At 55.9% G+C, this 25,749-nt stretch overlaps 3 protein-coding genes across 4 annotated transcripts in view; 2 read left to right on the top strand and 1 right to left on the bottom strand.

The window, feature by feature from the left end:
- The first annotated feature begins 1,156 nt into the window (after window positions 1–1,156).
- On the top strand, window positions 1,157–3,682 carry IRF2BP1 (interferon regulatory factor 2 binding protein 1). Its single transcript, XM_045986699.1, has one exon. The coding sequence runs from the start codon at window positions 1,521–1,523 to the stop codon at window positions 3,273–3,275; it is 1,755 nt and encodes a 584-aa protein (XP_045842655.1). The 5' UTR covers window positions 1,157–1,520; the 3' UTR covers window positions 3,276–3,682.
- Window positions 3,683–11,413: 7,731 nt separating this feature from the next.
- Window positions 11,414–18,601, bottom strand: FOXA3 (forkhead box A3). Its single transcript, XM_045987728.1, has 2 exons — window positions 18,376–18,601; window positions 11,414–13,181 (listed from the first exon to the last, which is right to left on the bottom strand). Exons 1-2 carry the CDS (start codon window positions 18,442–18,444, stop codon window positions 12,195–12,197), a joined length of 1,056 nt encoding a protein of 351 aa, XP_045843684.1. The 5' UTR covers window positions 18,445–18,601; the 3' UTR covers window positions 11,414–12,194.
- Window positions 18,602–19,353: 752 nt separating this feature from the next.
- Window positions 19,354–25,749, top strand: part of SYMPK (symplekin scaffold protein) — a 36,469-nt gene continuing 30,073 nt past the window's right edge. Inside the window, exons 1-5 of one of the 2 annotated variants that reach the window (XM_045987725.1) lie at window positions 19,354–19,508; window positions 23,794–23,917; window positions 24,060–24,125; window positions 25,393–25,446; window positions 25,537–25,610. In XM_045987725.1, coding sequence (XP_045843681.1) covers window positions 23,813–23,917; window positions 24,060–24,125; window positions 25,393–25,446; window positions 25,537–25,610 — 299 coding nt within the window. In that variant the 5' untranslated portion in view covers window positions 19,354–19,508; window positions 23,794–23,812. Of the gene's footprint in view, window positions 19,509–23,793; window positions 23,918–24,059; window positions 24,126–25,381; window positions 25,447–25,536; window positions 25,611–25,749 lie in introns of those variants that run through there. The other variant, XM_045987726.1, reaches the window with a different exon arrangement.

The raw sequence follows: 25,749 nt of genomic DNA, 5'->3' as shown, positions 1-25,749 counted from the left end.
AATTCATTCAAATATTTTTGAGCTCTTATCACGGACCCAGGCTTAAGAGAGAGGAAGAGGGTGATGGGAGTTAGAACCTGAAGACTTCTCCCTCCCTCCCTCTTCCAGCCTGACTCGCACTGTTCCCGATGCTGGGAAGAAATCCCTCCCGGGGGCGGGATGGGGTGGGGATGTCCGCAAAGCCTGGTTGGTACGATCAGGTAGTAAGCACTGGAGGTTGGAGAAAAACTACTCCCTACAACTCTTGCTGACCATCCCCGGCCTCCCTCCCTTCCCCCAAATTAGCGGTCAGTAGAGGGTGAGTATTCCCTTAACGCAGTGCTCCCGCAAAACCTAAAACCCCCAGAAATTGAGCCGGGGGGTAGGAGACAGCGGCAATCGGGAAGGCCTCCCCTTGCCTCCCAGGCAGCGGAAGTGCGTCAGTTTGTCCTCCCTGCAGAGCATTTTGGGAATTGTAGTGAAGTGGCAGTGGGGAGCTGGGGAGAAACACAGTGTAACCCTTTGTAGACCAGAGCGCGCCGGCAGAGATGGAACCGAGTTCGAGGGCGATGGGCCACTCTCTTTAATAGATGAGGCAACTGTGGCAGAGGCGTTCGTTCTTCCTCTTTCTCCGGCGGCTTCCGGCCCCATTGGGAGAATGATACACAACATTGGAGGCAAACGGGGTGCCAAGCAGAACCCTCCCTCTCCTAGTTGCCAGCTTCCCGTCCCCTACCCTGAAACCATCCAATCAGGGCCTCTCCTCTCCGCCCCAGGAGCTGCTGCGTCCCTAAACAGATATTGGCCCACCTTTGATGGGCAGGGAATTGAGCCTCAGAAAGAGCAAGACTTTTGCCTAAAGCTGCACAGCAAGTCGGAACAGAAACTAGACGCCCGAAAGCATGTCCACTTCCTACTATTTCTGAATCCGTGATAGCTGCGACCATTCATAACTCATCCCCGCCCCCAAGCCCTGTGCCTGAGCTCCTCCGAGCGCGTGGAACTCCCTGCCTCGCCAAGATGAATGGTAGGGTTTGCGCTTCGGAGAGGCTACGAGCCCAGCTCTCCGCCGCCAGCCGTCCCCTTTAAGAATCGGCCCCGGCGGGACTACGTTTCCCAGAAGGCTTTGCCGGCGCGTTATGTAACTTTCCCTGCGAAGCGGCCTCTGGGGCAGAAGGAGGTGGAGGCGGCGGCGGCCGTTGCAGCAGCGGCGGCGGCGGCGGCGGGATCGGCGGGAGCCCGAGGCAGCGGTGCCCGCGGCCCATTTCGGGGCCCGAGCTGTGCGCCTCGGCCCGGAACCCAGACCGGGCAGGGGCGCCGACGTCCCTCTAACAGGCTTTTCAAGGAGGCGGGAGTGAGGAAAAAGGCATAGGGCCCAGGGGGCGGGGAAGGGGGGCCGGGCCTGGATCGGCGGGGAGGCCGAGTCCGAGGCCTGACTGTGGATTGCGCGGTCCCGGAGACACGAATCGAACGTCTGCGGCGCGGATCGAACGTCGGCGGCGGGTGGAACGCCGGGGCTCAGCGGCGCGCGCGCGGGGGTCATGGCGTCCGTGCAGGCGTCCCGCCGCCAGTGGTGCTACCTGTGCGACCTGCCCAAGATGCCGTGGGCCATGGTGTGGGACTTCAGCGAGGCGGTGTGTCGCGGCTGCGTGAACTTCGAGGGTGCGGATCGCATCGAGCTGCTCATCGACGCTGCCCGCCAACTCAAGCGCAGCCACGTGCTCCCCGAGGGCCGCTCTCCCGGGCCCCCCGCCCTCAAGCACCCGACCACTAAGGACCTGGCTGCGGCCGCTGCCCAGGGGCCTCAGTTACCGCCTCCACAGGCCCAGCCCCAGCCGTCAGGAACAGGCGGTGGCATCTCTGGCCCGGACCGCTATGACAGGGCCACATCGTCGGGCCGCCTCCCCCTGCCCTCTCCCGCCCTGGAGTACACCCTGGGGTCTCGCCTGGCTAATGGGCTGGGCCGCGAGGAGGCCGTGGCGGAGGGGGCGCGGAGGGCTCTGCTTGGCTCCATGCCCAGCTTGGTGCCCCCCGGGCTGCTGGCAGCTGCGGTATCTGGCCTGGGAAGCCGAGGCCTGACGCTGGCACCCGGCTTGAGTCCTGCCCGTCCAGCTTTTGGCTCCGATTTCGAGAAGGAGAAGCAGCAGAGGAATGCGGACTGTCTGGCAGAACTGAACGAGGCCATGCGTGGCCGGGCGGAGGAGTGGCACGGGCGCCCCAAAGCTGTGCGGGAACAGCTGCTGGCGTTGTCGGCCTGTGCCCCCTTCAATGTCCGCTTCAAGAAGGATCACGGGCTGGTGGGGCGGGTGTTCGCTTTTGATGCTACTGCCCGCCCGCCGGGCTATGAGTTCGAGCTGAAGCTTTTTACCGAATACCCCTGTGGCTCTGGCAACGTGTACGCAGGAGTCCTGGCCGTGGCTCGCCAGATGTTTCATGATGCCCTGCGGGAGCCGGGCAAGGCTCTGGCCTCATCAGGCTTCAAGTACCTCGAATATGAACGGAGGCACGGCTCAGGGGAATGGCGCCAGCTGGGGGAGTTGTTAACCGACGGTGTCCGCAGCTTCCGAGAGCCAGCTCCCGCGGAGGCCCTGCCCCAGCAGTATCCAGAGGTAGCCCCTGCAGCTCTCTGTGGTCCACCCCCGAGAGCCCCGTCCCGGAACCTGGCGCCCACGCCACGCCGTCGCAAGGCATCCCCCGAGCCCGAGGGTGAGGCAGCTGGGAAGATGACCACCGAGGAACAGCAGCAGCGGCACTGGGTAGCCCCGGGTGGCCCGTACTCCGCTGACACCCCTGGGGTGCCCTCACCCATCGCCGCCCTGAAGAACGTGGCGGAGGCCCTGGGCCACTCCCCCAAGGACCCTGGCGGGAGTGGGGGCCCCGTGCGCGCTGGGGGTGCCAGCCCCGCAGCCTCCTCCACAGCCCAGCCTCTTGCCCAGCATCGTCTTGTGGCCCGCAACGGTGAGGCGGAAGTCAGCCCCACCGCAGGGGCAGAAGCTGTTAGCGGGGGTGGTGGCGGCACCGGGGCGACCCCTGGGGCACCCCTGTGCTGTACCCTGTGCCGGGAGCGGCTGGAAGATACCCACTTCGTCCAGTGCCCCTCAGTGCCCGGACACAAGTTCTGTTTTCCCTGCTCACGGGAATTCATCAAGGCACAGGGCCCTGCTGGGGAGGTGTACTGCCCCAGTGGAGACAAGTGCCCCCTGGTGGGCTCCTCTGTCCCCTGGGCCTTCATGCAGGGCGAGATCGCCACTATCCTTGCTGGAGACATCAAGGTTAAGAAAGAACGGGACCCCTAGGCCACCACTGCCACCAGTCTACTGCCTCCCACCCCTTTGCTACCCACCGCTGCTGCGGATAAATTATTCCCTCCCCCGCCCGGCCCAGTGCTACCCCCACTTGTGTACATACCCCCTTCCTCATCCCAGATGGGTCCCCTGGGGTAGATGCATTGAGGGTGGGGGGAGAAAGCTTGTGGCTTCTGTTCGAGGGGCTGTGTGGGGTCCCTTGGCCCCTCCAGTTTTCCTCTCCCCTCCTTGGCTTGGCTTTGCTGCTGCTTGTAGTTGGGGGAGAGGTGCCCCCCTCCTCCTTGAGAAGGGGCCTCCTGAAATCTCGCTCTTTATAAACAAAGCAAAAGCATTTTATTGCCCCCCCTCTCCCGCCCCCTTTTCCTCCTTCAATAAACCGAAAGATGGGTTTTTTTTTTTTTCCTTCTTGGTCCCTTAGTTGTGTGAGATGCTGCGCCCCCTCTGGGACCGAACTGATCCCTGCAGGAAAGGACTTTGCGTTGTAGCCTCCAGGTGGCGCCCTTCCCTCAGGCGGGCCGTTGGCTGTTTTTAGGAATGCGGGCCATTCCTCAAGCGTTCTAGCCGTCTGCCCGTTTTCCAGATGATAGAACTGAGGCTCAGCCAGAGCCAAGCTCGGGAAGGAGGTTTCCCTTCTGGTCCAGCTCCTGTGTCTACCCAGGATGTGGGGGACTCAGCGCCCTCGAAGGGAGGGGAAGGAGGCATCAGGAGTCTTCCAAGAAGGGGTGGGCAGTGAGTTCTTGCTCCGAAGGCAGAATATTAAAGCTGCATTTCTTAGAGGGACTGTCCTACGAGAGAGAAAATTCACCTCCATGGGGTACACTAACAGAATCCCTGGAAACAAGGTGACTGTTTCCTGCCTCTGGTGATGCCCTGAACTGCTCTCCTCGCGTCCATCTAGGGAGACCAGTCTCAACGGTGGCCATCCTAGGACACCAGGACTGGCAGGGTAAAAGGTACAGCCCCCGCGGCCGCCTCTGATGTGTGCGGCCTTGTCCCGCACCTGTCCCGATGGGCTGATCATTAACCAGGACTTCCTGCTCTCTGGCGTCAAGGGGCGGGGCCTTAGCAGGCTTAGCGGCAAAGCAGGGGTTAAGGGGAGGGGCCTGCCCCAAGAGCCCAGCCCCCACCCCTGTGGTCTGCCTCTGCCACCCCAAAGTGGAGGTTGCGGAGAAGGGAATGTGGGGCGCCATGGCCAGTGGATGGATGGAAAGATGGGGAGTGAGCCACAGCACTGTCGCACAGTCCTGAGACCCCAGATGGCCCCAGATCTCAGAAACGTAGGTGTTCTGTCACCTAAATCTGGAAGACCCTAAAGTCTTGGCCCATCTTCTCAGCTATGCACGTGTCCCACACCTATCTTGCAGACCCACACGTCTCAAACCCCAAATATCAGAGACCCGGGGACTTTGTCCTCAACACCTGGAGGACCTGCCACTCTTAAACTCCCAGTTCTTGGGCTGGGGAGGGGAGGGGTCCCATCCCCTCCTCCACCACCCCCACCCCCCTACCCCCGCATCAGGTCTCGGGTGTTCTGTCACCCCTGGTACTGCCAGCCTGAGCCCTGGGCAGGGCTGGGAAAACCACCCCTGATTAAATATACCAGGCGATAAGCCTGGGGCAAGGGAGACGCTGGATGGAGCTCCAGGCCTGGCAGCCCATCCTCAGGCAAGCCTGTGACCTCCCCTCTCCCAGCTCTGCAACCCCCTCCCCCCCACACACCACTGGGTAGTTCTCCCTTCCCCTCCTCCATCCCCAGAGCAAGAGGCCTCCAGACAGTAGAGTCCCCTGGTGAGGGCTGAAGAGCTGCCAAGGACACCTGGTCCTTTAAGAACAGCTGGTGGGGGGTGGGCAGGGGAGTCACCCCCAGCCTGGCTGGTGTGTATTCTAGATAGAGGTTGAGTTAACCATTAACAGAGCAGACAGCCTGACCACGGTGTGGGTGTGAGGGGCTGGATCAGTCCCCCTTCCTACCACCCCCCCACCACCGTGCCAGGGTGGGGCGAGAGTGGAGGGCTTCTGGATTGATGGGGGTGATCAATGAGTAGGTGAAGAGACTTCCAGAAAGGAGAAATGGACAAGGAGAGATGGGAAACAACAGCGGTGGAGAGGGAGGTAGAAAGAGACCAGCTCACTGGAAGAAGACAGAGACCCAGAGAGGGGCAAGAGAGCTCAGGGACCCTCTGAGATGGGGGAGATGAGGTAGACACAGAGAGACGGACAAACATTCAGAAAAGAGCTAAGTAGAGAAATACCCAGATACGTTCAGAGAGACTGAGATACACAGATGACATGCCAAGAATAGGGACCTTGAAGGAGGGAGAGAGGAGAGATGGAGATTCAGAGAGAGAGGACTTGAGAGGGGGAGAAAGGAGGAGAGACTGAAATCAGGGAAAGGTATAGGTTTGAACTAGAGTTAAGACCTCTTCAAACTCAAGTTCTATGAGACTGAAGGAGAGAATGGAGATCTGTGAAGAAAGGCAAGGCTGGGTTTGTGTTGATCACTTGGTCCCCAAGACAAGGCCTGGCTCATTCCCACTTGTCCTACACGTCTCAGCTGAGCTGAACCTCCTCCAGGAAGGCCTCCTTGACCTCTCAGGCTGCGTCAATCGCCATTTCTGGGCTCTCACAGACCCTGCACATTCTGTATCATCACTGGGGAATGGACTGTCAGTCCCACGAGGGCAGGACGAGGCTGTCTCAGTGACCACTATGAACCTGGCATTACCTAGCACAGAGTTGAAAGGGTGGATAGATTAATGTGCTCCTTTCCTTTAAGAAATATTTATTCAGCATCCTCTGTGGGACAAGCAGTGTGCTAGGTGCAATGGATAGAGCAGGGAGTAGAATGCAGCCCTTCCTCTCGCAGAGCTGACATTTGGGTAGGAGAGACAGATCCGTAAAATGTGACAGCCATGGAACGGTAAGTCCTAAGAAGAAAGAGTAAACCAGGGGAAGGGGCTAGAGAGTGACAGAGGTTGCTGCTGTAAAGAAGGAGGTAGAGAAGGGTTTGCTGAGGAGCAGACAGGAAACTAAAAGAAATGAGGGAGCAAGTCAGAAGAAATCCCCAGCAATGGCACATGCAAAGGCCCTGAGGCGGGAGCCTGTTTGGTTTGTTCCAAAAGCAGCCAGGTGGCCAGTGCCACTGTGGCAAAGAGGAGGGGTGTAAGAATGAGGTCAGACTGGCTGGCTCAGTCGGCAGAGTGTGTGACTCTTGATATCAGGGTGGTAGGTTCGAGTCCCATGTTGGGTGTAGAGATGACTTGGAAAGAAGATTAAAAAAAAAAAAAAAAGAATGAGGTCAGAGTGATGGTAGGGGAAACTCGGGGGCCCCGTAGGCCATAATAAGGCTTCAGATTCTATTTTCATGAGGACAGGTGGAGGGTTTCAAGCACTGGGTAAAGAGACGGAGGAAATGAGACAGAAGTGGCCCAGAATCAGCCAGGATGGACAGCATCTCATTGCTCTGTGTCTGGGGCTTCGCAGACAGCCTCGCACATATGCCCAGCAGCAGTGTGCGGTGTGGGGACAAGTGAATAAGCCCTGGGCCAACAGAGAAGAAGTCAGAATGACATTAGATGGGTGGACAGACTCCCAGGCAGAAGCCAGGTGAGGACCCGGGGACACCCAGGGACAACAGACGCAGACAGGCAGACAGCAGCTGGCTGAGAAGTCCCATTTCTTCCCCACCCGGAAAGCTTCCCCAGAGCTGGAAAAGTCCCCAGGCCCCCCTGCCCGCCTCGCCCGTGGCGTGCCCACTCACACCTCAGGCAAAGGAAGCTGGCAGGCCCCACAGGAACCTTTCTGTGGGGCAGGGGGGAGTGGAGGCGGGCGGGTGGCAGGGACGAAGGGAGAGGAGTGGCGGGCAGGCAGGCAGCGGGCAGCGGCTACACAAAGGCCCCAGTGTCTGCCCCTCCTGCCCCTGGGTACAGATATAAATAATATGTACATATACATTTATATATATACCAGCGGGCTGGGGAGTGGGGGGTGGGGGCCACACACTTCCCTAAGGGCCCGGGGATGGTAGAAGTCTGATCCTGCAGGGAGCTAGGGGGGCTCCGAGACACACGGAGAGAGTGGCCAAGACTGACAGACGCGGGCTGAGAGGGACGCAGGGACTGAAGGGAAGAGAGAGAAACTTACAAAGCACGAAAGAGTTCCAGAAAGACGGGCAGATAGATAGAGACCCAGAGTCAGATCAGGAAGAGAGGGAAAGGACACTTCACTGAGTGAGAACAGAGAAAGGGGGAGGTAGAGGGACAGTGACAGAATGGAGACGAGGGTCATTCCAGAGAAAGGCAAAGCTGCAGAGTAACTCAGGAGAGAGGAGGTAAGGACAGAAAGGAACAGAAAGAGGCCAGGAGACACCCAAAAAGAGAGAGAGAGAGAGAGAGAAGCAGATGGACAGACAGGCAGGGCCAGGCCAGGGCTGGGGGCTCTGGGACGCTTGTGACCGTGGCGGAGGGGTGGGTCAAGGCACGCCTCCAGTGTGGGGACAGCACCTGCGGGGGCTTTGGGGCACAGCCCAGTCCAGGGCAGGCTGAGGGGCAGGGAGCAGAGGGGAGGGAGGTGGCCCTTGGGTTCCGGATCTCGGTGTTTACCTGTGGCAGGCATTGCAAACAGGCGCCCAGCCTGGCCCATGGCAGGCAAGGGTGGGCCGGGCTGGGCCACCGCCCTGGCACCAGTGGGCCCGACACGCCCACCTGTGGCCTGGGCGGTGAGTAACACACACGGTGACACTGGGTAGATGGTGACACATAGGGGAACAGACATGGTGACAAACAGGGACAGATATAGGCAGACCCAGGGTGACAGAGACATAAACAGACCCGCCGAACCTGGGGACAGAGTCACCGGAACAGACCCAGTGACAGACACACACCAAGGACAGACATCAGGCTATGAGGACAGGCCAACAGGAGGCAAGGCACAGAGATCCAAGGACAAAACACAAACAGTGACAAAGAGGACACAGTGACGGACAGGCAGATGTAACACACACCGATACGCGGACCAGAGACACATCACGGGTCACACAGAAGACTGCGGCACTGGGATCCCAACCCACTGACACCGAGCTAGATGTGTGACAACCAGTGACATGGACACACACTCAGACACACTTGTACCCCACCCGCCCAGGACTGCTGGCTTCTCCCGGGGATGCTTCCCTCCTCCTGGAACAGGTCGTAGCAGGGAATGGGGCTGACTCTGAGAGAGGGCTTGGGACCCCAGGGCCCCATGGTGCGGTCACCACTCTCATTTTCCCCAACACTACGGTGGTTAAGGGCACTGACTCTGGGCCAGACTGTCCGGGGTTCAAGTCCTCGGTCCCTCCCTGCCGCCCCCGCTCCAACACTATCCCTGTGACCTTTGACAAGTAGCTTTACCTCATCCTGCCTCAGTTTCACCAATAATAAAATGGGGGGGGCGGGAAGGATTGGGTCAGTCCTTTCTATCAAGTGCTCACACAATGCCGGACAGAGGATAAGCCCTAAAAGCCACTATTAGCATTTCTCTTTCCAGCAGTTATCACATGCCTTCCGATGTCATGGGACCTCTGTCCACAGCTAGGACGCTGCCCTGGCTCTCTGTTTCCCCACCCGTGGGCCCCTCCCTTGGACCATGTCCCCTCGGGCCCGCCAGGCTCTGTCCAGCTTCACCTATCCCAAGGCCGGCATCTCTGTGTCCCCATGGCTATCCCTCCATTCACGATCCCTGGCACCCTCATGTCTGTCCATGCGCCCCACGTCTGACCGTGGTACTTTTCCACGCTGGACATCAGCCGGCTGTCCCTGGGGTGGGGGGTCACACCTGCCCACGCCAGCGGAGCCGGTGGCCACCAGACACCCTGACGGATGGCCCCACCCTCCCTCCAGGACCCTACAACAACACCCGCCCCTCCGGCCACCTGAGGTCCCTACTGGGGCGGCCTGAGGCCCAAGCCTGGGGACAGGAAGCCCCAGGCCTGGCCGCCCTGAAAGCCTCTTTCAGCCTGGGCCTCCTCCCGCCACCACCGGCTCCTCCTGCGGAATAATATTTGGGCTGTTGGCCGGGGGGCGGGGGCCAGATCCGGAGGCCGCCTGGGAGAAGCCAGAAACCGCAGGGCTTCCTGCCTCAGGCCGGCCGACTCCGGGAGAGACCCCCAGGCCGGAGGGAGGGGGGCAGGCGCCCGGGGAGACTGAGGGCCTTTCTCTCGGCCCCAGTTGTTTTTTCCAGGAACCAGGAGGAATTCCCCGGCCTGTCCAGGACAGCGAGGCCGGTGGGACGGCTGACGGCTGACAGGGAGCCAGCACGGCAGGGGGCGGGGGGGGGTGACACGCAGCCGGCAGGGCGGGCACCGCGACAGAAATAGAGGGCCTGGCCTTCGAGGTGTCAGGTAGAGGCAGAAACTCTGGGAGCTGGAGAACAGAGGAGGAGGAGCGAGGCCAGAGATCCAACGTAGTTGGGGTGAGGGGGAAGGGAGAACCCAGAAGGGAGTCACAGTCCCCAAGTAGGTAGGGGACGGAGACATTCAGAGCCCAGAGACAGGGAGGGAAGGATAGAGTCAACACAAAGGAGTGAACGAGAGAGAAAGCCCAAGGCGGACGTGTAAGAGGTAGGCTACAGAGGATGAGCAAAGGTTTTCAAAAAAGCCAGGAGGAGACAAAGGCTCAGAGAGGACTAAGGACAGAGTGTCCCAGAGAGATGACATTTAGGAGACAGAAAGACACACAGAAACTGGGGGAGACATCTCTCACACACACACACCTAAACAGGCAGCCCTTGGTCTGATGAACAAATTAATTAGCTGCTAGAGAATAAAAGACCAAGAAAAGCAAACCCCAAATAAGGAAAAGACAAAATGAGACCAAGCCCGCCCACCTGCCCTAACCTGGCTGAATGACCCTGGCCCAGTCCCTTTCCCTCCTGAGCCTTGGCTTCTGGTCATTGTCTCTCCCCACCCCTCCCAGAGCCATGCACTTATTTTTTTTTTTTTTTTTTTTATTTGACAGAGAGAGATCACAAGTAGACAGAGAGGCAGGCAGAGAGAGAGGGAAGCAGGCTCGCTGCCGAGCAGAGAGCCCGATGCGGGACTCGATCCCAGGACCCTGAGATCATGACCCGAGCCGAAGGCAGCGGCCCAACCCACTGAGCCACCCAGGCGCCCCGAGCCATGCACTTATAATATCTGAGCTACTGACCCCAGACTCAAAGCTTAGGGAGAGCCCTAGAGGAACAGAGACACCCAGACACTAACCCCAGGGGCCCACAGGCACCCAAGGAGGACGGAGCTCTTTCCCCAGAAGTGACTGCCGACCCTCCATGCAGAGGTGACGGGCGTAACACCCAAGCGCAGACAGACCCTTTGAAACACTAGAAACATGCAGGCGGATACTGACTCACAGAGGTGCACACAGAACACACAGTGACAGGCAGGCTTGCAACACGGATCGAGCCCCACACAGACCCCTTGAGGTGGTGGGAATGCAGACGGATGGACATGAAGACCTGTGCATAACAGTGGGAGACCCACCAGGACCCAGGGGTAGGGGGACGAAGAGAACCACACACATGAAACCATAAGACATCCCAGGACACCGATAGGTAGCAAGCACCCAGAATGTGGGACAAACCCACAGAATGGAGGGATACAAACCAGAAGGAACAATGGGAGGGCCACAGAGACCCCAGAGGGGACAGTGATATCCTATGACCCACCCCGCCAACACACACACACACACACACACACACACACACACGCGCGCGCGCACACCATCTCCTTCAATTAACACCTTGTTTGTGCCTTCCCCTCCTCCCCAGCTTAACCAAAAATGAAGCAGCCCCTGGGCTCCTTGGGCCTCAGAGTTAGAGGTGTGTGTCTGGGGAGTGGGGGTGGGGAGATGGCCTTGGTCACTGCAGAGCCACCTCCCCCTGCCCTGGCCCCAGAGCTGCGGGGGCTGCTATCTGTGAGCAAACTGTCCTTGGGGTCAGGGACAGCAAAGAGCCAAAGGTCAGGTCGATGCCTCCCCCAACCCCTCCCCCAGAGGCAGCCAGCTCTCGGGGGCAGGCGGGAGAGGGGACAGGGACACGGCAATTCAGGTGTTCAAGCCCCATAGGGCCCGCCCTCCAAAGAAAAGAGACATTCAGTGAGAGGCAGAAACAGTGCCTTTAATGGTCCAACACAAGCAGTATCCCGCTTCCCAGGCAAGAACCAGACTTCAGTAGAAATTCCCCATACCCTAGCCAGTCCTTTCTGGTTTCCCCTGGACCAGAGAGGGGAATGGGCTCTAGAAAAAACCAAGGAGTAGCCTCACCTCCATCCCTCACTCAACTCACCCCAAAGAGACGGTGATGACAGTGGCCAACCCAGGGGCTGTGGCAGCTGTCACGGTGCACAACGGTACACTGTTTATGTCAGCCAACCAAGATGGTGGCCATCATAGCACCCAACGTGCCCAAAAAAAGACGTTACGCAGGATGATGGCCAACTCCCCCTCCAGTATGCCAAGAAGTCAACCAAAAAAGAAGTGATCACAGCATCCAACAGGCCAAAGAAGATGTCACTGGAATGGTATCACCATCCCATCCAAAGGGTCAGCCAAGAGGATGTCCATCACCATGTCCAAAGGGCCAACTGAGATGTTATCCCAGGTAGCGGCCATCAGAGCACCCAATGGATGGACTAATAACGTCAATCAACATGGCAGTCTTGGTTGAACCCATTGGGCCCACCAAGATGTCAATGGCAGTTATCACAGTACCCAAAGGATGGATCCGATGCCCTCAGACACCGCAGCCACCACAGTAATAGACCAAACAAGATGATAACTGACGGGGCAAGCCAAGTGTGACCGGGAGGATCAGGCCCCAAGTGACCGATGGTGTGAGCTATAGCCATACCCCACCCACCACGCTCCCACACCCCCGCTAGGACGCGTTAAGCAGAGAGCGGGAATAGACACCCTGGTAGTAGACGCCAGGCTCCCCACTCTCCACCCCATAGCTCCCAAACCCCATGTCCAGCTTAGGAGGTGCTGGCGTCTGTTCCGACATCAGGTTGTTGATGGAGAAAGGGTGATTGAAGTTGTAGGAGGCATCAAGCTTCAGCTCCCCGGGGAGCTCCAGGCCAGTGAAGTAGGGTGAGGAGGAAGGGGGTGAGCCACAGTCCAGAGCCCCCACATCTTCTCCGGCCTGGGCCTCTGGCTCAGGGGGTGGAGGCTGGGGCTGCGGGGGAGAGGTGACCGTAGCAGCAGGGGCGGTGGCCGAGGCAGCCGGCCCTGCACTGTTCCTGGGGCTGGAGGTCCCACCAGCTCCCTTCTTCACCTTCTCCTCCAGCTTGAAGCGCTTCTGGCGACGCAGGTAGCAGCCGTTCTCAAACATGTTCCCTGAGCTGGGGTGCAGGGCCCAGTAGGAGCCCTTGCCCGGCTTGTCTGGGGAGCGCGCCACCTTGACGAAGCAGTCGTTGAAAGACAGGGAGTGGCGGATGGAGTTCTGCCAGCGTTGCTGGTTCTCCCGGTAGTAGGGGAAGAGGTCCATGATCCACTGGTAGATCTCGCTCAGGGTCAGCATCTTGCCCGGTGCCTGCTGGATGGCCATGGTGATGAGCGAGATGTAGGAATATGGCGGCTTGGCGTGGGCCAGCGGCCGCCGGTAGCCTTTCGGCATCTCCTTCCCGTGCACCAGCCCGGGGCCCGGACCCCCATACCCTGAGCCGCTGCCTCCGCTGCCGCCGCCGGCCCCCAGGCCCGGGAAGGTGGGCCCCAGGGGTGCTGCGGGCGCTGGGGGCGCCAGGGGTCCTGAGGGCAGCGGAGAGGCAGGGAGCCCCCCGGGGGGGTAGGGAGCGCTCAGAGGATTCAGGCTCATGTAGGAGTTGAGGGGGGCCATGGTGGGCACTGGGGTCACCGGCGAGTAGACCTGCAAGGAGAGAAAAAGAGATGGGGGGAGGTCAGTGAGTCGCCACTCTGCTGATCAGCAAAGGGTCGCCGGCCTCCACTGTGTGTCCATCCTTCTGTCTTGCCCCTTCTACAAGTCCCCTCCCCCATCCTTACTTGTGTCCAGATTGCTGTCTCTAGAAGTCTCTCTCTCTTCCCTATCCTCACGCGCCCCCGGCCCGACCTCATCTTCCATTCCCCAAGCTCCCTATACTGGAGCTCATGCTTTAAGTGGTTCTCTAAGGGAGGGTCCGGGGCACCCTGGGGAGTCTCCAAGATCCCTTCAGGGTGTCCAGGAGGTCAGAACTATTTGCCTGTAATGCTAGGAAATTACTAGCCTTTTTCACTGTTCAGTGTAACAGTGCCACTCCTCTCACTAAACGTTTTGAAATACAGTTATTCTATTTTACTTTTTATTTTTTTTTAATAGGCTCCCGCCCAACGTGGGGCTTGAACTCACGACCCTGAGATCAAGAGTTGCCTGCTCTACCGACTGAAGCAGCCAGGGGCCCCTGGAAATATAGTTATTAATAAAAACACAGTATTTATGCTAAAAAACTGTTAGTTTTATTAACCCAAGGGCGCCTGGGTGGCTCAGTCAGTTAAGCATCTGCCTTCAGCTCAGGTCATGATCCTGATCCCGGGCTCCCTGCTCAGTGGGGAGTCTGCTTATTCCTCTCCCTCTCCCCACCCTGACCCAGCAACCCCCACCGGCTCATGCTTTTGCTCGATCTCTGTCTCTGTCTCTCTCTCTCAAATAAATAAATAAAATCTTAAAATTAATTAATCTGTATTTTCGGGGTGCCTGGGTGGCTCAGTGGGTTAAGCCTCTGTCTTCAGCTCAGGTCATGATCTCAGGGTCCTGGGATCGAGCCCCACATCGGGCTCTCTGCTCAGCAGGGAGCCTGCTTCCCCACCAACCCCCCCCACCCCCCCACCCCCCCGCCGCCTGCCTCTCTGCCTACTTGTGATCTCTCTCTGTCAAATAAAGAAATAAAATCTTTAAAAAAAAAAAAAAAGAGGTCCTGAAACTGAAAACAGTAAAAAATTCCTCACTTATCTAACCATACCCTCTATATAGGTACGCTTTATCACCCTGTCAGGTTATAGAATTACAGCTGTTAGAGGCCAAAAATGTTTCAGGATCGGTGGGGGCAGGGGGGAAACGGGCACCTGGCTGGCTCAGTCAGAAGAACTCACGACTCTTGATCTCGGGGTCGTGAGTTCGAGCCCCACGTTGGGTGTAAAAGTTACTTAAATAAATAAAACTTAAAAATTTTTTTTAATGTTTTGGTATCAGAAATCACATGTTTCAGCTTCATCGACATCATCTCTTTCCCATATATCATTACATCTAAGGCATCGTTATTTGTAAGCTGTAACGTTATTTTAAGTACCAGTAAGAATGATACCAGTAAGGGGGGCAAAAAACCAGCCAGTCCCTAGACACCATCGATTGTAAAACACATGCCATTTTCAGAAATGTTCTAATGAAAAACGTGCATCTTAGCTCAATGAAATACAGTAGACATGGCTGGGTCTCTCTAAGTAACCCTCTCTCTTTCATCCATTCAGCAAATATCTATATGGTCCCCCTACGTGGTGCCAAGCACTGCTCCAAGCACTTCACAGGAAAGGTCTCCATTTCAACCTTTACAACCGCGCTGGGGCGACCCCCGCTGTATAACTGAGCAAGCTGGGGCCCAGAGAGGTTGTCCAGGGTCACACAGTAAGGAAGGGGCAGAACTGGGATTCTGATTTAGGCAGTCTGGCTCCAGACCAGGACTCTGGATCACGAAACAAAAGCAAGACAGGAACAGCGATCCTCACAGACCTGACAGTCTAGCAGGAAATGAACGAGAGAAATACGGAGAACAGAAAGCATGATGGGTGGTGATTTCTCCCTCGCTGTGCGTGTTTACCAGTTCAGTCCATTGTCCACCATCCCCTCTCCCTCAGTCCGACAATGGCTCCCCACCTCCCCTCCCCTCCCCCTCCACGTGCCCTGCTCCCTCCCCATGTGGGGGTACAGCTATCTTTCCAGCAGGAGCCACCTTTGCTGGGGGTCAGTGGGTTCTGTCTTATCCCCCGTCACTGTAGGGATCTGCAGGTCCCAAGGTCGTGAGAGAGAAGGGAATGGCCGGGGTTACTCAGAGACTCAAGGACAGGTGGCAACCAACTCTCCTCTGAGTGCAGGCAGAGAAACTCTTCTCTCTCATGAACTTCCAGGCAGTTCTTTCCTCTCCAGTCTCTGAATCTCCCATCTGGTTCCACGTGTAACTGTCCACCTCCTTCCCGGTTTCAGTATCTCCCTGCTCCTCCTCTCTACTCCCCAGTCTCCATCCAAGCTTCCTCTCCGCCATCCCCTTCTCTTTCTTGCCCCTCTGTCTTCCCCTCCTTCTCCGGTCTCTCTTTCCTCTTTCCCCAATCCTCCTCCCCAGTCTTTCCCTCCTTGTGACTCTCCCCAACCCCATCTGTCTCCCCCCACCCTGTCTCTCTCGGCCCCACTCCTGGGCCACGTCTCTTCCCCCCCAGCACATATCTGTCCCCCTGTCTCATTGCTTCAGCATCATCTTCCCAGAAGCCTCCCACTGAAACTGGAGTCACAGGCACCCCTCCTCCATGCATTGGTGTCCCCCTCCCACCACCACCTTGGCTGATTCTGCCCGCTCCCCAGGATAAGGGAAGTGCGTCCTTCAGAGCTGAAGGAAGGCAATGGACTCGAAGAGCTCCTAGATCCCTCTGCGGACCCCACTCCAATTCTCCAACTCCAAGTGGCTCCTCTGGATCGCAGAGGAAGATTGACTGGGACCCCAGGACTCTCCTTTTCTGAGTCCCCACCCACCCGGAAGTCCTCCTTGAGGTCTGACCTCAAGCACTCCAGCTGCCCTAATCCACTCTTGGCTTTCTCACGCCCCAGGGCTGGGATGAACCCCCAGTGTCCGGGTGTGAGCCGGATCTCCCCTGCCAGGGCGGGGCTGAGATTGGGGGGAAGCCCTCAGGGGACCGGCACCCCCATCCCAGGAGTCTGGAATTTCTCTCTCTTCATTTCCTTATTGTCTCTGGGGGGAGGGTGTGACAGGGCGCACAGGAAGGCCACGTGAAGCCAGAAGCCTAGTTTCTAGTCCCAGTCGCAGTCCAGATCCTCCAGCAGCTCCCCCCTCCCCTCACACACACACTTGGAGTGGCTTCTGAGTTCCCATCTCTAAAAGGGGGGAGAACTTGGACCAGCTGATCTGTGAAAACTGGAGGTCAGTGGGGACACCCCAGGGTGCTAACTTTCCAATTTCCTTCCTGACAGGGAGCCTGACCAGGGGTGTCAATCACCCCAGCAGGAGGGTGCTGTGAGCAAGAAGCAGTTTGGGGACCCTCTTAGTTCTTAGTTGCTGAATGAGTGCAGATGTTTCTTTCCCTATTGTTCTGACGGGGGAGGGGGGGGAGGACGTGGCTCAGTGCATGGGAAGGCTGGGGACACCGTATTTCCATTTCCGGCCCCCTATATGTTAACTCTTCCAAAAAATGCCCCCAAATGCAAATCGTCTCTAGACCGTCCCTCAATTTCTGACAGTTTCCACGCAAGTTCTTAAACTTCAGACTGTGCCCTCATAGCAACTCCTCCATTCTAGACCAATACAACTTTCTTCTAAAAGATGTTGGGTCTTCTTCAATCATGTCCCTAGACTCTGAACTCTCTCAGCTGGGGCACCCCCCCACCTCCACCCCCTCGCCGCCCGCCACTACCTGCGAGACTCCACTTCCCACCCGTTCTCTGCCTTCCCCACTGTACAAGTGACACCTCCAACTCTCAGCACTCCCAGTCACTTCCCTGGTCAGCCTGCCCCATCCCACGTGCACCTCACACTTCCACAGCCCCAAGACTGGCCCCTCCTGGGCACTCTGCCAAGCCCTGCAGTCCTGGGGAACCAGGAGTCCCAGCCCAAGCTTCAAACCCCAGACCCAGAATTCAGGCATGGTGGGGCTCCTTGTAAACCCCCAGATCTCAGAATCCTTGGAGATCTCACACATTCCAGTCCCTCTGTGACCTGAAACCCAAAGTCTCATTCCAGGTTAAGAACCCAAATGTCCGGACCCCCATAACCCTCCTACTGGGACCCCTTCCTCTGCCATTTCACAATCTTGACTATAGAAAGAACAAGCTAAAGAGGAGCCCTTGCAGTAGTGGGAATGGGAGTTAGACTTGGGGAAGGACTTTCCCTCTGCGGAGGTAAGGGAATTAAGATACACCCAGCCCCCTACTCCAAGGGCAGCCTTGTCAGATGGGACAAGTGAGGACATTAGCAATTACTGGAGATTACTGGAAGGCAGGGGTGTGAAATCTGAAACCCTCCAGCCTCCGAGTATCCCTGCTGAGGGTCTCTAAAAACAATTAAACCACTGAAGTTCAGTCAGGAGGGGTAAGGGTCATGAATAGAGATGGGAGGCGGAGACTGACCCCTCTCCTGACAATGCCGTTGCTCACATCTGCTCTCAGGTTCCCAACTCTGACCCCATCTGGGCCCCCATCTCTCTGAGCCCAACTCTCACCCACCTGCTATTCCAGGCTCCCAAACCATGTTTCATCTGCGAGCACCTCCATCTCTTAACTTTGAGCACCAATCCCTATTTCTGACTCTTAGATCATCACCCCGAGATGCCTACCCCACAACCCCAACACTGTTTTCTACCCCAGAAGCCCCATCTTTAACTATATTCCACCCCTGAGCTCCCACCTCAGACTTTCCTTAATGGTGAACCTTCTCTCCCATCTTTTAGCTCCTGCCTCCCCCACCCCCCCCACCCGCTTTGGAACCCCACCTTTTAATCCCCCAGCTGTCCCCTATCCTGGAACTCGGATTCCTATCTTTGTTTTTGTTTTGTTTTTCATTTTAATCCCTTGGATTTTGGGTCCCCAACACCCAGTCTTCACGTTTAAACTATGAGCTGCCCCTTGCCTAAATTTTTCCGTTTGAGCCTTCGCTCCAACCAGCCTAAACCGCACTCCCACGCCTCGTTCCCCATCCCGGACTCCTACACCTGGTCTGCGTGTCTGTAGTTCCTCCGCTCCTCAACTGTGGTTGGGACCCCATTGGATCGCACACCCCCATCCTTGCCCCCATTCACGCTCGCACCCTGATCCATGCCCCCCATTTCCCGCTCCGCCATCCCCGAGGACACACCTCGCCCGCCTCCGGGTAGTAGCTCCACTCGGCCAGGTCATGGGCCTCCATCTTCACCGAGCCCAGCATCCCCCGGGCCTGCGCCCCCTCCCGCCCCCGCTCCGGCCCGGGGGGAACCGAGCGCTTCAGATCTCTCAGCAGGCACGGCCCGAGTTGCGACCGGTGCCCGCCCGTCCGACCGCCCGGGGTCCCAGCCGTCCTGGACGCCGCGGGAGGCGGCCACGCTTTATAGCTGGGACACCCCCACCCCCCGCCCTCGCACGCCCCGGGCTCCCCTCCCGCCTCCCCGAGGGCGGCGCGCTCGGACTGGGGCGCCCCCTGCGGGATTAAGCGGAGACAGACCTCAGGCGCCGGGAGCCGCAGCCCGGGGCCACGAGAGCTGGAGGTGGCTGAAGAGAGGGAGCTACGGGTGCGCAACACTGCCGAGGCTAAAGGCCCCAAGGGCAGAACTCTAGGGCTCTTCTACCCCAGCGGGTTTCATCTTCTCGACAGGAGAGGGCGAATGGCCAGAGCCCAGCATGACCGCGGCGGAGGAGAAGGGCCTCAGAGCGCTGTGGACTCGGGAGGTCAGTCTATGCTACCGTAAGGGCTGTAAGAGACCCTCGAACCCACGTTCCCATTGGACGGACTGGAAGACTGAAGCTTCCGACAGCTGGAAAGGCTCCAGACTGCGTAAACGGTCAGGACCTAAGGTGGACGGGATCGAGGACTCTGCTTAGACTCCACTGAGGCAACAGACCACCTCCACGTCCTCGGAGCTTTGTCGCCCGGACTCTCCGCCCGCTCTAACACCAGCCGTCCAGGACTCAGAACCACCAAGAACTCCATTTCCCAGAAGCCTCTACCTCCCTTTCCGTCCAGTGCCTCCTCTAAGGGACTACATTTCCCTTAAGGCATGGCAATCAAAGGCCGGAAATGAAGGACGCCCCGGCGTCCTCTGGGGGTGGGTGGAAGACCTCTCGCGTTGCAGGAGGTAGGGGCGGGGTCGGGCCGCAGTGTGGACTCCATTTCCCGGCGGCCCTATGTGCGCGGCGCGTGCGCAGTGTCCCGGCGGCGAACGGAAGATGGCGACGGCGGCGTCTGTGAGGAGGCGCTGCTGAGGGGGCGCGAGGGGGACGGAGGCCGGCGCCGCGGTGAGCGGGGGCCGGAGTGGGGGCCCGGGAATGAAGGGAGGAGGGACCCTGAGGCGGCAGGGGCGCTGGCCGGCGGGTTGGGGCGCTGCGAGGAAAGAGGAGCAGAGACGTTCGGGACCCCAGTTTCTTCCCCAGCTCAGGACCCACCCGTGGCTCTCCAGTGCCCTCAGGGCAAAGTTCCAACGTGGCCCCTAAGGCGCGTCCGCCCCTCCGGCCCCGGCTCGGCCTCTCTGCCGGTTCCCCACTTCGCACAGCTGCACTGGCCTTCCGGTTCCCCAAACTCGCCATGCGCCTTCCCGCCTCAGGATTTTTGCACATGCTGTCCCCTTTGCCCGCAACATCCTTTTACCCATTCTGCCTGGCTAACTCCCATTCATCTTTCGGGTCTGTGCATCAACGTCACTTCCTCCGCGAAGACCTGCTTTCCCGCCTTCCGTCCCGAAATCCGCCTGTTAAACCCTCTCATAGGTCCCTGTTCCTTTCCTTCATGTCACATGTGGTCCGATTTATCATTGGACCTTTATTTGTGGGGTTTTCCGATTAGATCCTTGGCCGTGAGGTCCACGGAGACCGGGCCTTAGAGTATGTGTTCCCAGCACAGCGCTGGTCGCACTGAAGACGCCCGGTTAATGTTCGTTGCATGAATGAAAGATACTCCTGGGGTTACTCCCTATATGAGGGGAGTCGTCATACTTCCAGGTGGGAGTGGGGCAGTGGGACTCCACAAGGAATACACCAGGAGGGAAGGGGAAACAGTGATGGTTGGTAATAGCAAAAACACTGCACGCACCCCCAGGTGTTCTTCAGTAGGGAGGCTGGCAGAAAAAAAGCTGATAATATCTACATAATAAAATACTATGCAACTGTTAAAGGGGGGTTGGGGGATGGGAATGAAGAAAATGGCTCTACATTGATATAAGAGTGGGCTCCAGAAAATACTAAGTGAAAGCAAACAGAAGGCGGTGCTAATTATGTGCTCCCTTTTTACCAATCATATGCTTCCTTTTTTACAAAAGAAAGGAAATGTGCATATACTTTTTTGGGGGGAAGATCAACCAGAAAGTAGAAGAGGAAGAACACAGGGTTAAAAGAATAAAAAAGATTTCAATCTGTTATTGTCATGGAGAGAATGGAGAGGTTGGAAAAGTTCATCATGAAAAGGTTCATTATGTTCTGATAAGGGACTGCAGTGTGCTGGTTGTCAGGTGACTGTGCCTCTTGGCTTGCTTGAACAGACCTCTCCTGGAGAAGGAGTGACTTTCAGAGAGGCAGGACTGCCTAGTGGGGAGGAGGATAGATTCTGCAGTCATACTGCTGGGTCTGTGTCTTAGAAGCTGTGAGCCTTCGGTCAAGTGACTTTACCTTCCTTACCTTCACATTTCCTCATTTGTAAAATGGAAATTAAAAATAGTAACTGCCGGGGCGCCTGGGTGGCTCAGTGGTTAAGCCGCTGCCTTCGGCTCAGGTCATGATCTCAGGGTCCTGGGATCTAGCCCCGCATCGGGCTCTCTGCTCAGCAGGGAGCCTGCTTCCTTCCCCTCTCTCTGCCTGCCTCTCTGCCTACTTGTGATCTCTCTCTCTCTCTGTCAAATAAATAAATAAATAAATCTTTAAAAAAAAAATAGTAACTGCCTCAAAGAGTTGGTGTTGGAAGCTTTAAATAAGTTAACATGTGTGTTAGAATTGTGCCTAGCACATAAATATTAGCTATAATTTTTTAAGCGTTTTAGAGCCAAAGGGTGGGGATACTAAGTCCAGTGATTGGGGAAGCCCTTTGGCATTCATTCAGATATTTACTGAGCACTTACTCGGTGCCAGGCACTGTTCCATGCTGGAAATCTAGAAAGTGAACAGACACACGCAAATCCTGGCCTTCACGGAGCTTATAAATTTGTAGTATGCTGATGGTAATAAATGCTGTGCAGAAAAATAGAGTAACACAGATGGAGAGGGAGAAGGAATTGACGTTTGAAATAGGGTAGTGGAAAAAAAGAAAAAGAAAGAAATAGGGTAGTGAGGGAAAAGCTGGAACACAGAGACCCGAGAGGAAAGTGAGGGCAGAGGTAGAAGGGACCACTCATACAAGGTCTCCTAGGCCTTGGTGAGGATGAGGGCTTTGATGCTAAACAAGATGTGACTGTGACAGGTGGCAGGGAGTCTAGGAAGGAGGCTGCTGGATACTCGTTCATTCAGCAGACATCTGGTGAATAACTACTGTATTGCAATATATTACATTCCTTTTTTAAAAATTTTATTTATTTTTTTAAAAAGATTTTATTTACTTATTTGACAGACAGAGATCACAAGTAGGCAGAGAGGCAGACAGAGAGAAGGGGGAAGCAGGCTCCCTGCTGAGCAGAGACCCTGATGTGGGACTGGTTCCCAGGACCCTGGGATCATGACCTGAGCCAAAGGCAGAGGCTTTAACCTACTGAGCCACACAGGCGCCCCTTACGTTCCTTTTAAAAGGTGCATCTTTTTCAGCCTCCTCAAATTGTTAATGGTTTATGCAACATCCTTCAGATCTTTTCAGGGGCACATAAAAATAGTAGCTGTATTTATCTTGTGTTTAGTTTGCATACTAACTCATCTACTCCTCAGAAAAGTCTGGGAGGTAAACAATGTTGCCGTCCCTGTTTTTTGGTTTTGTTTTGAGATTTTATTTATTTATTTGAGAGAGAGAGAGCATGAGAGGAGGGAAGATCAGAGGCATGCTCCCCACTGAGCAGGGAGCCCGATGTGGGGCTTCATCCTGGGATCCTGGGATCCTGACCTGAGCTGAAGGCAGCTGCTCAACCTACTGAGCCACCCAGGCGCCCCGTCCCTCTTTTTTATGGAAAAGGAAACAGACCCAGTTCATTGTGTGTCTACATACACAAACTTGACAAAAATGGATTGAATTAATATATTCTGTGATGCCATAGGTTGTCGCAGTTGCTTTTTACGATAATACATTGAGACCCACCAGATTTATTTTACTGTGTTCCCTCCTCTTCTGGTTTTTTATTTATCTTTTCATTTTTTAATATGTATGTAGGTATAGATATACATGTGTATCTATATCTATATATATATGTATTTCTCTTTTGTAAAAAGGGAGGATGTAGCAAACATTGTCTCCCACTTTGCATGTTTTCAGTTAATATATGTTGAAATCTACTGTTAATCAATGTATAGAGATTTTTCTTTATTTCATCCCTCATTTTTTTTGAAGATTTTATTTGATAGAGAGAGAGAAACAGATAGCGAGAGAGAGCGTGAGCGGGGAGAAGCAGGCTCTCACTGATCAGGGAATTGGATGTGGGACTCTGCTGGGATCACGACATGAGCTGAAGGCAGATGCTTGACTGAGCCACCCAGGCACCCCCATCCCTCGTTTCTTTTTTTTCTTTTTTTTTTTTTTTAAGATTTTATTTATCTATTTGACAGAGATGACAAGCAGGCAGAGAGGCAGGCCGAGAGAGGGGGGGAAGCAGGCTCCCTGCTGAGCAGAGAGCCCGATGCGGGGCTCGATCCCAGGACCCTGGAATCATGACCTGAGCTGAAGGCAGAGGCTTTAACCCACTGAGCCACCCAGGCGCCCTCTCGTTTCTTTTTACACTTGCATAGTATTTTATTACATGGATTTATCTTGGTTTTTTCAGCCAGTCTCCCTGTTTGAGAACACTTGGGTTGCTAATAGTCTTTTGCTGTAATTGATCCTTATTAAATAGTTCTGTTAAGTGTGAATCTGGGACAGATGCCAAAAAGTTCCCCTTTCCCCCTCCCGTTTTTTAAAAAAAAAACTCCATAGTATTCCAGAAAATGACTGAAACCTAATTTATTTTAACTAGGCCTTTTTGGATGTGTTGAATACTTACCGTGTAGGACTCTGTGACTGGTATTCCTCAGAGCTCCCTTGCAGAAAGCTTGCTGTCACGTCTGGTCCCAAGTACAGCCCCGACGGCATGACAAGGCCCTGAAACCAGCAAGGAGGTTGCTGTGTGTTCATTTGTTCTGTCATTCAGCAGGTGTTTGTGGTCAGCCTGCTATAGGCAAAGTCCTGGAGGTGAGGCCTGGCACTCCACAAGGGACTGCCTCCGACCTGGGACACATCTGTCTCTCCCAAGTCATAACCCCTATGTACACACACAGTCTGAGACAGCCTTGATGGGAGAGGGAGTTCAGAAGACCCAACAGGGACAGGACAGAATGGAAAGAGGGTTTGCTCCCTTTGTGGACAGTTGGGTGAAGGTCCAGCCTATCCACAGGGTCCCAGAGCTTGATCGATCCTCTTTTTCTCCAGGAAGTACCGGACAGCAGCCATGGCAGGCAGCAGTGGCGACAGTGTCACTAGACGGAGCGTGGCATCACAGTTCTTCACACAAGAGGAGGGGCCAGGCATCGATGGCATGACCACCTCAGAGAGAGTGAGCATGGAGAGAAGGGCTTAGAATGGGGAGGCACAGCCCCTGTCTTTAGGGCAGTCCACCCCCAGGTGCAGAGCCCAGAGAGTACCACAGGGGCTGGGCTGGTAAAGCTAGCACCATCCCCTGCCTCTCCTCCTTCCAGGTGGTGGATCTCCTAAACCAGGCAGCACTGATCACCAATGATTCAAAGATCACAGTACTCAAGCAGGTGAGGGGCTGGGGTGATGCCGGGCTAAGCAGCACAAAGGGAGGGGCTGGGGACATGTGAAAAAGAAGACACTGGTCTGATACCAGTGTCCCCATTTAGGCATTTAGGATATGCTTGCTGTGGTGCCCAGTGCTGTACAGGCATGCTCTCTTTTAATTCTCACCAAAGCTCTGGGTAATTTGGTCCCCAGTTTCTACAGAAAGAAGCGGAGTTTCAGAACTTAAAATAATGAGCCTCAGGTCAGTCTCATAGGAGCTGGTTGAACAGGGACTTGCATGCTTAATTCCAGCTCCAAATCCTCCACTCTTCATCCTCGTATTTCCTCTCTGCCAGGTTCCTGTCTAGCAGGGAAGATGTACAGGTCACCAGACAGTGGAAACAGAGGGGGCAGGGCAGGGTGGGTTGGAGAAACTCAGCTTGCTGAGGAGCCTCAAGGGGCCTGCTGACCCAGCCTATGGGTGGGAAGTCTGGGAGGGCTTTCCGGAAGAGGGCACATGGGAGCTGAGACCTGGAGGATGAGGGGAGAAACAGGCTAAGTGAGAGAGGGAGAGTGTCTCAAGTGAAGTGAAGGGCACAGTAGGTTACACAAAGGCAAAAGAAGACAGAATTGGAGGGGAGGGGCCGGGTGTGGTTAAGACCGGGAGGCAGGTGAAGTTCAGGGTTGGAGGGAGTCGGGTTGTGTGGGTGAGAACCTTAGTTCTGCTGCTTGCTCCGTGTGTACAGCATGTAGCCTTGGATGGCTGACTCAGCCTCTTAGCAGTGGGAGCCAGGCCTGTGCTGGCACTGGGCTTCTGTGAGAATGTCTGTGGGAAGGGCTTATTCCAAAGAACCTGGCAAGTCCAAGGACATCAGGAAATAGGTTCTCACTGTCATGAAATGCCTGATGAATTGTGGTGGGGAGTAGAAACAGAAGGAGAGTGGAAAGAGTTGATGGATGAGCCTCAGGAAGGAATTCGGCAGCATTCCCCGCTTCTTTAGCCTCCATCATGTGTCTTGTGCTTCCTACCGACTAGGACCTTATGCCTTATAGGATCTTCTTATTAAAGCTTCACAAGAGCCCTATGAGATCCTCATTTTGTAGAAGAGCAAACAAAGTTGGGGGAATCCACTTGCCCAGGCCATGGTTGGGAGTGGCAGAGCTAGGATTTGAACTGAGTTTATCTGCTGCCTGCCTCCATGCTGTTTTCTCTTACACGCTCCTGTCTGAACTGATTGGAGCCTGCTTTTATATGTGTGGCCCTCCTCCTCATCCCCAGTGTCCTTCTAGGTCCAGGAACTGATCATCAACAAAGATCCTACACTACTAGACAACTTCCTGGATGTGAGTGACCCATGGGAGAGAAAGGGTGTGGGTATAGGGGTAAGGGGATGGGTCCTGGTACGGCCCTGACCGCCTTCTTGATGTTGGCAGGAGATCATCGCTTTCCAAGCGGACAAGTCAATCGAAGTGCGCAAATTTGTCATTGGCTTCATCGAGGAGGCATGGTACGGGTGGCGCAGGGAGCCCCTGGGAGCACCCCGGTGGAGATAGCCTCTTCCGCTCCCCACCTGGCCCTTCTCTCTGCTTCTCAGTCCCATTTTTCCCTCCCATGCACACTGATTCCTCAGCAAATACTTAATAAGG

This window comes from Meles meles, chromosome 19, assembly GCF_922984935.1.
Source record: "Meles meles chromosome 19, mMelMel3.1 paternal haplotype, whole genome shotgun sequence".
Taxonomy (NCBI): domain Eukaryota; kingdom Metazoa; phylum Chordata; class Mammalia; order Carnivora; family Mustelidae; genus Meles; species Meles meles.
The sequence above is the reverse complement of the archived record's forward strand: the minus strand, read 5'-3'. Positions and strand labels throughout refer to the sequence as shown.

Excerpts from the sequence above, each read along its gene's own strand:
- IRF2BP1 (XM_045986699.1), top strand. The coding sequence starts at position 1,521 with ATGGCGTCCGTGCAGGCGTCCCGCCGCCAGTGGTGCTACCTGTGCGAC.
- FOXA3 (XM_045987728.1), bottom strand. The coding sequence starts at position 18,444 with ATGCTGGGCTCGGTGAAGATGGAGGCCCATGACCTGGCCGAGTGGAGC. Across the intron at positions 13,182-18,375 it reads ACTACCCGGAGGCGGGCGAG|GTCTACTCGCCGGTGACCCC; the intron begins GTGTGTCCTCGG and ends CTCTCCTTGCAG.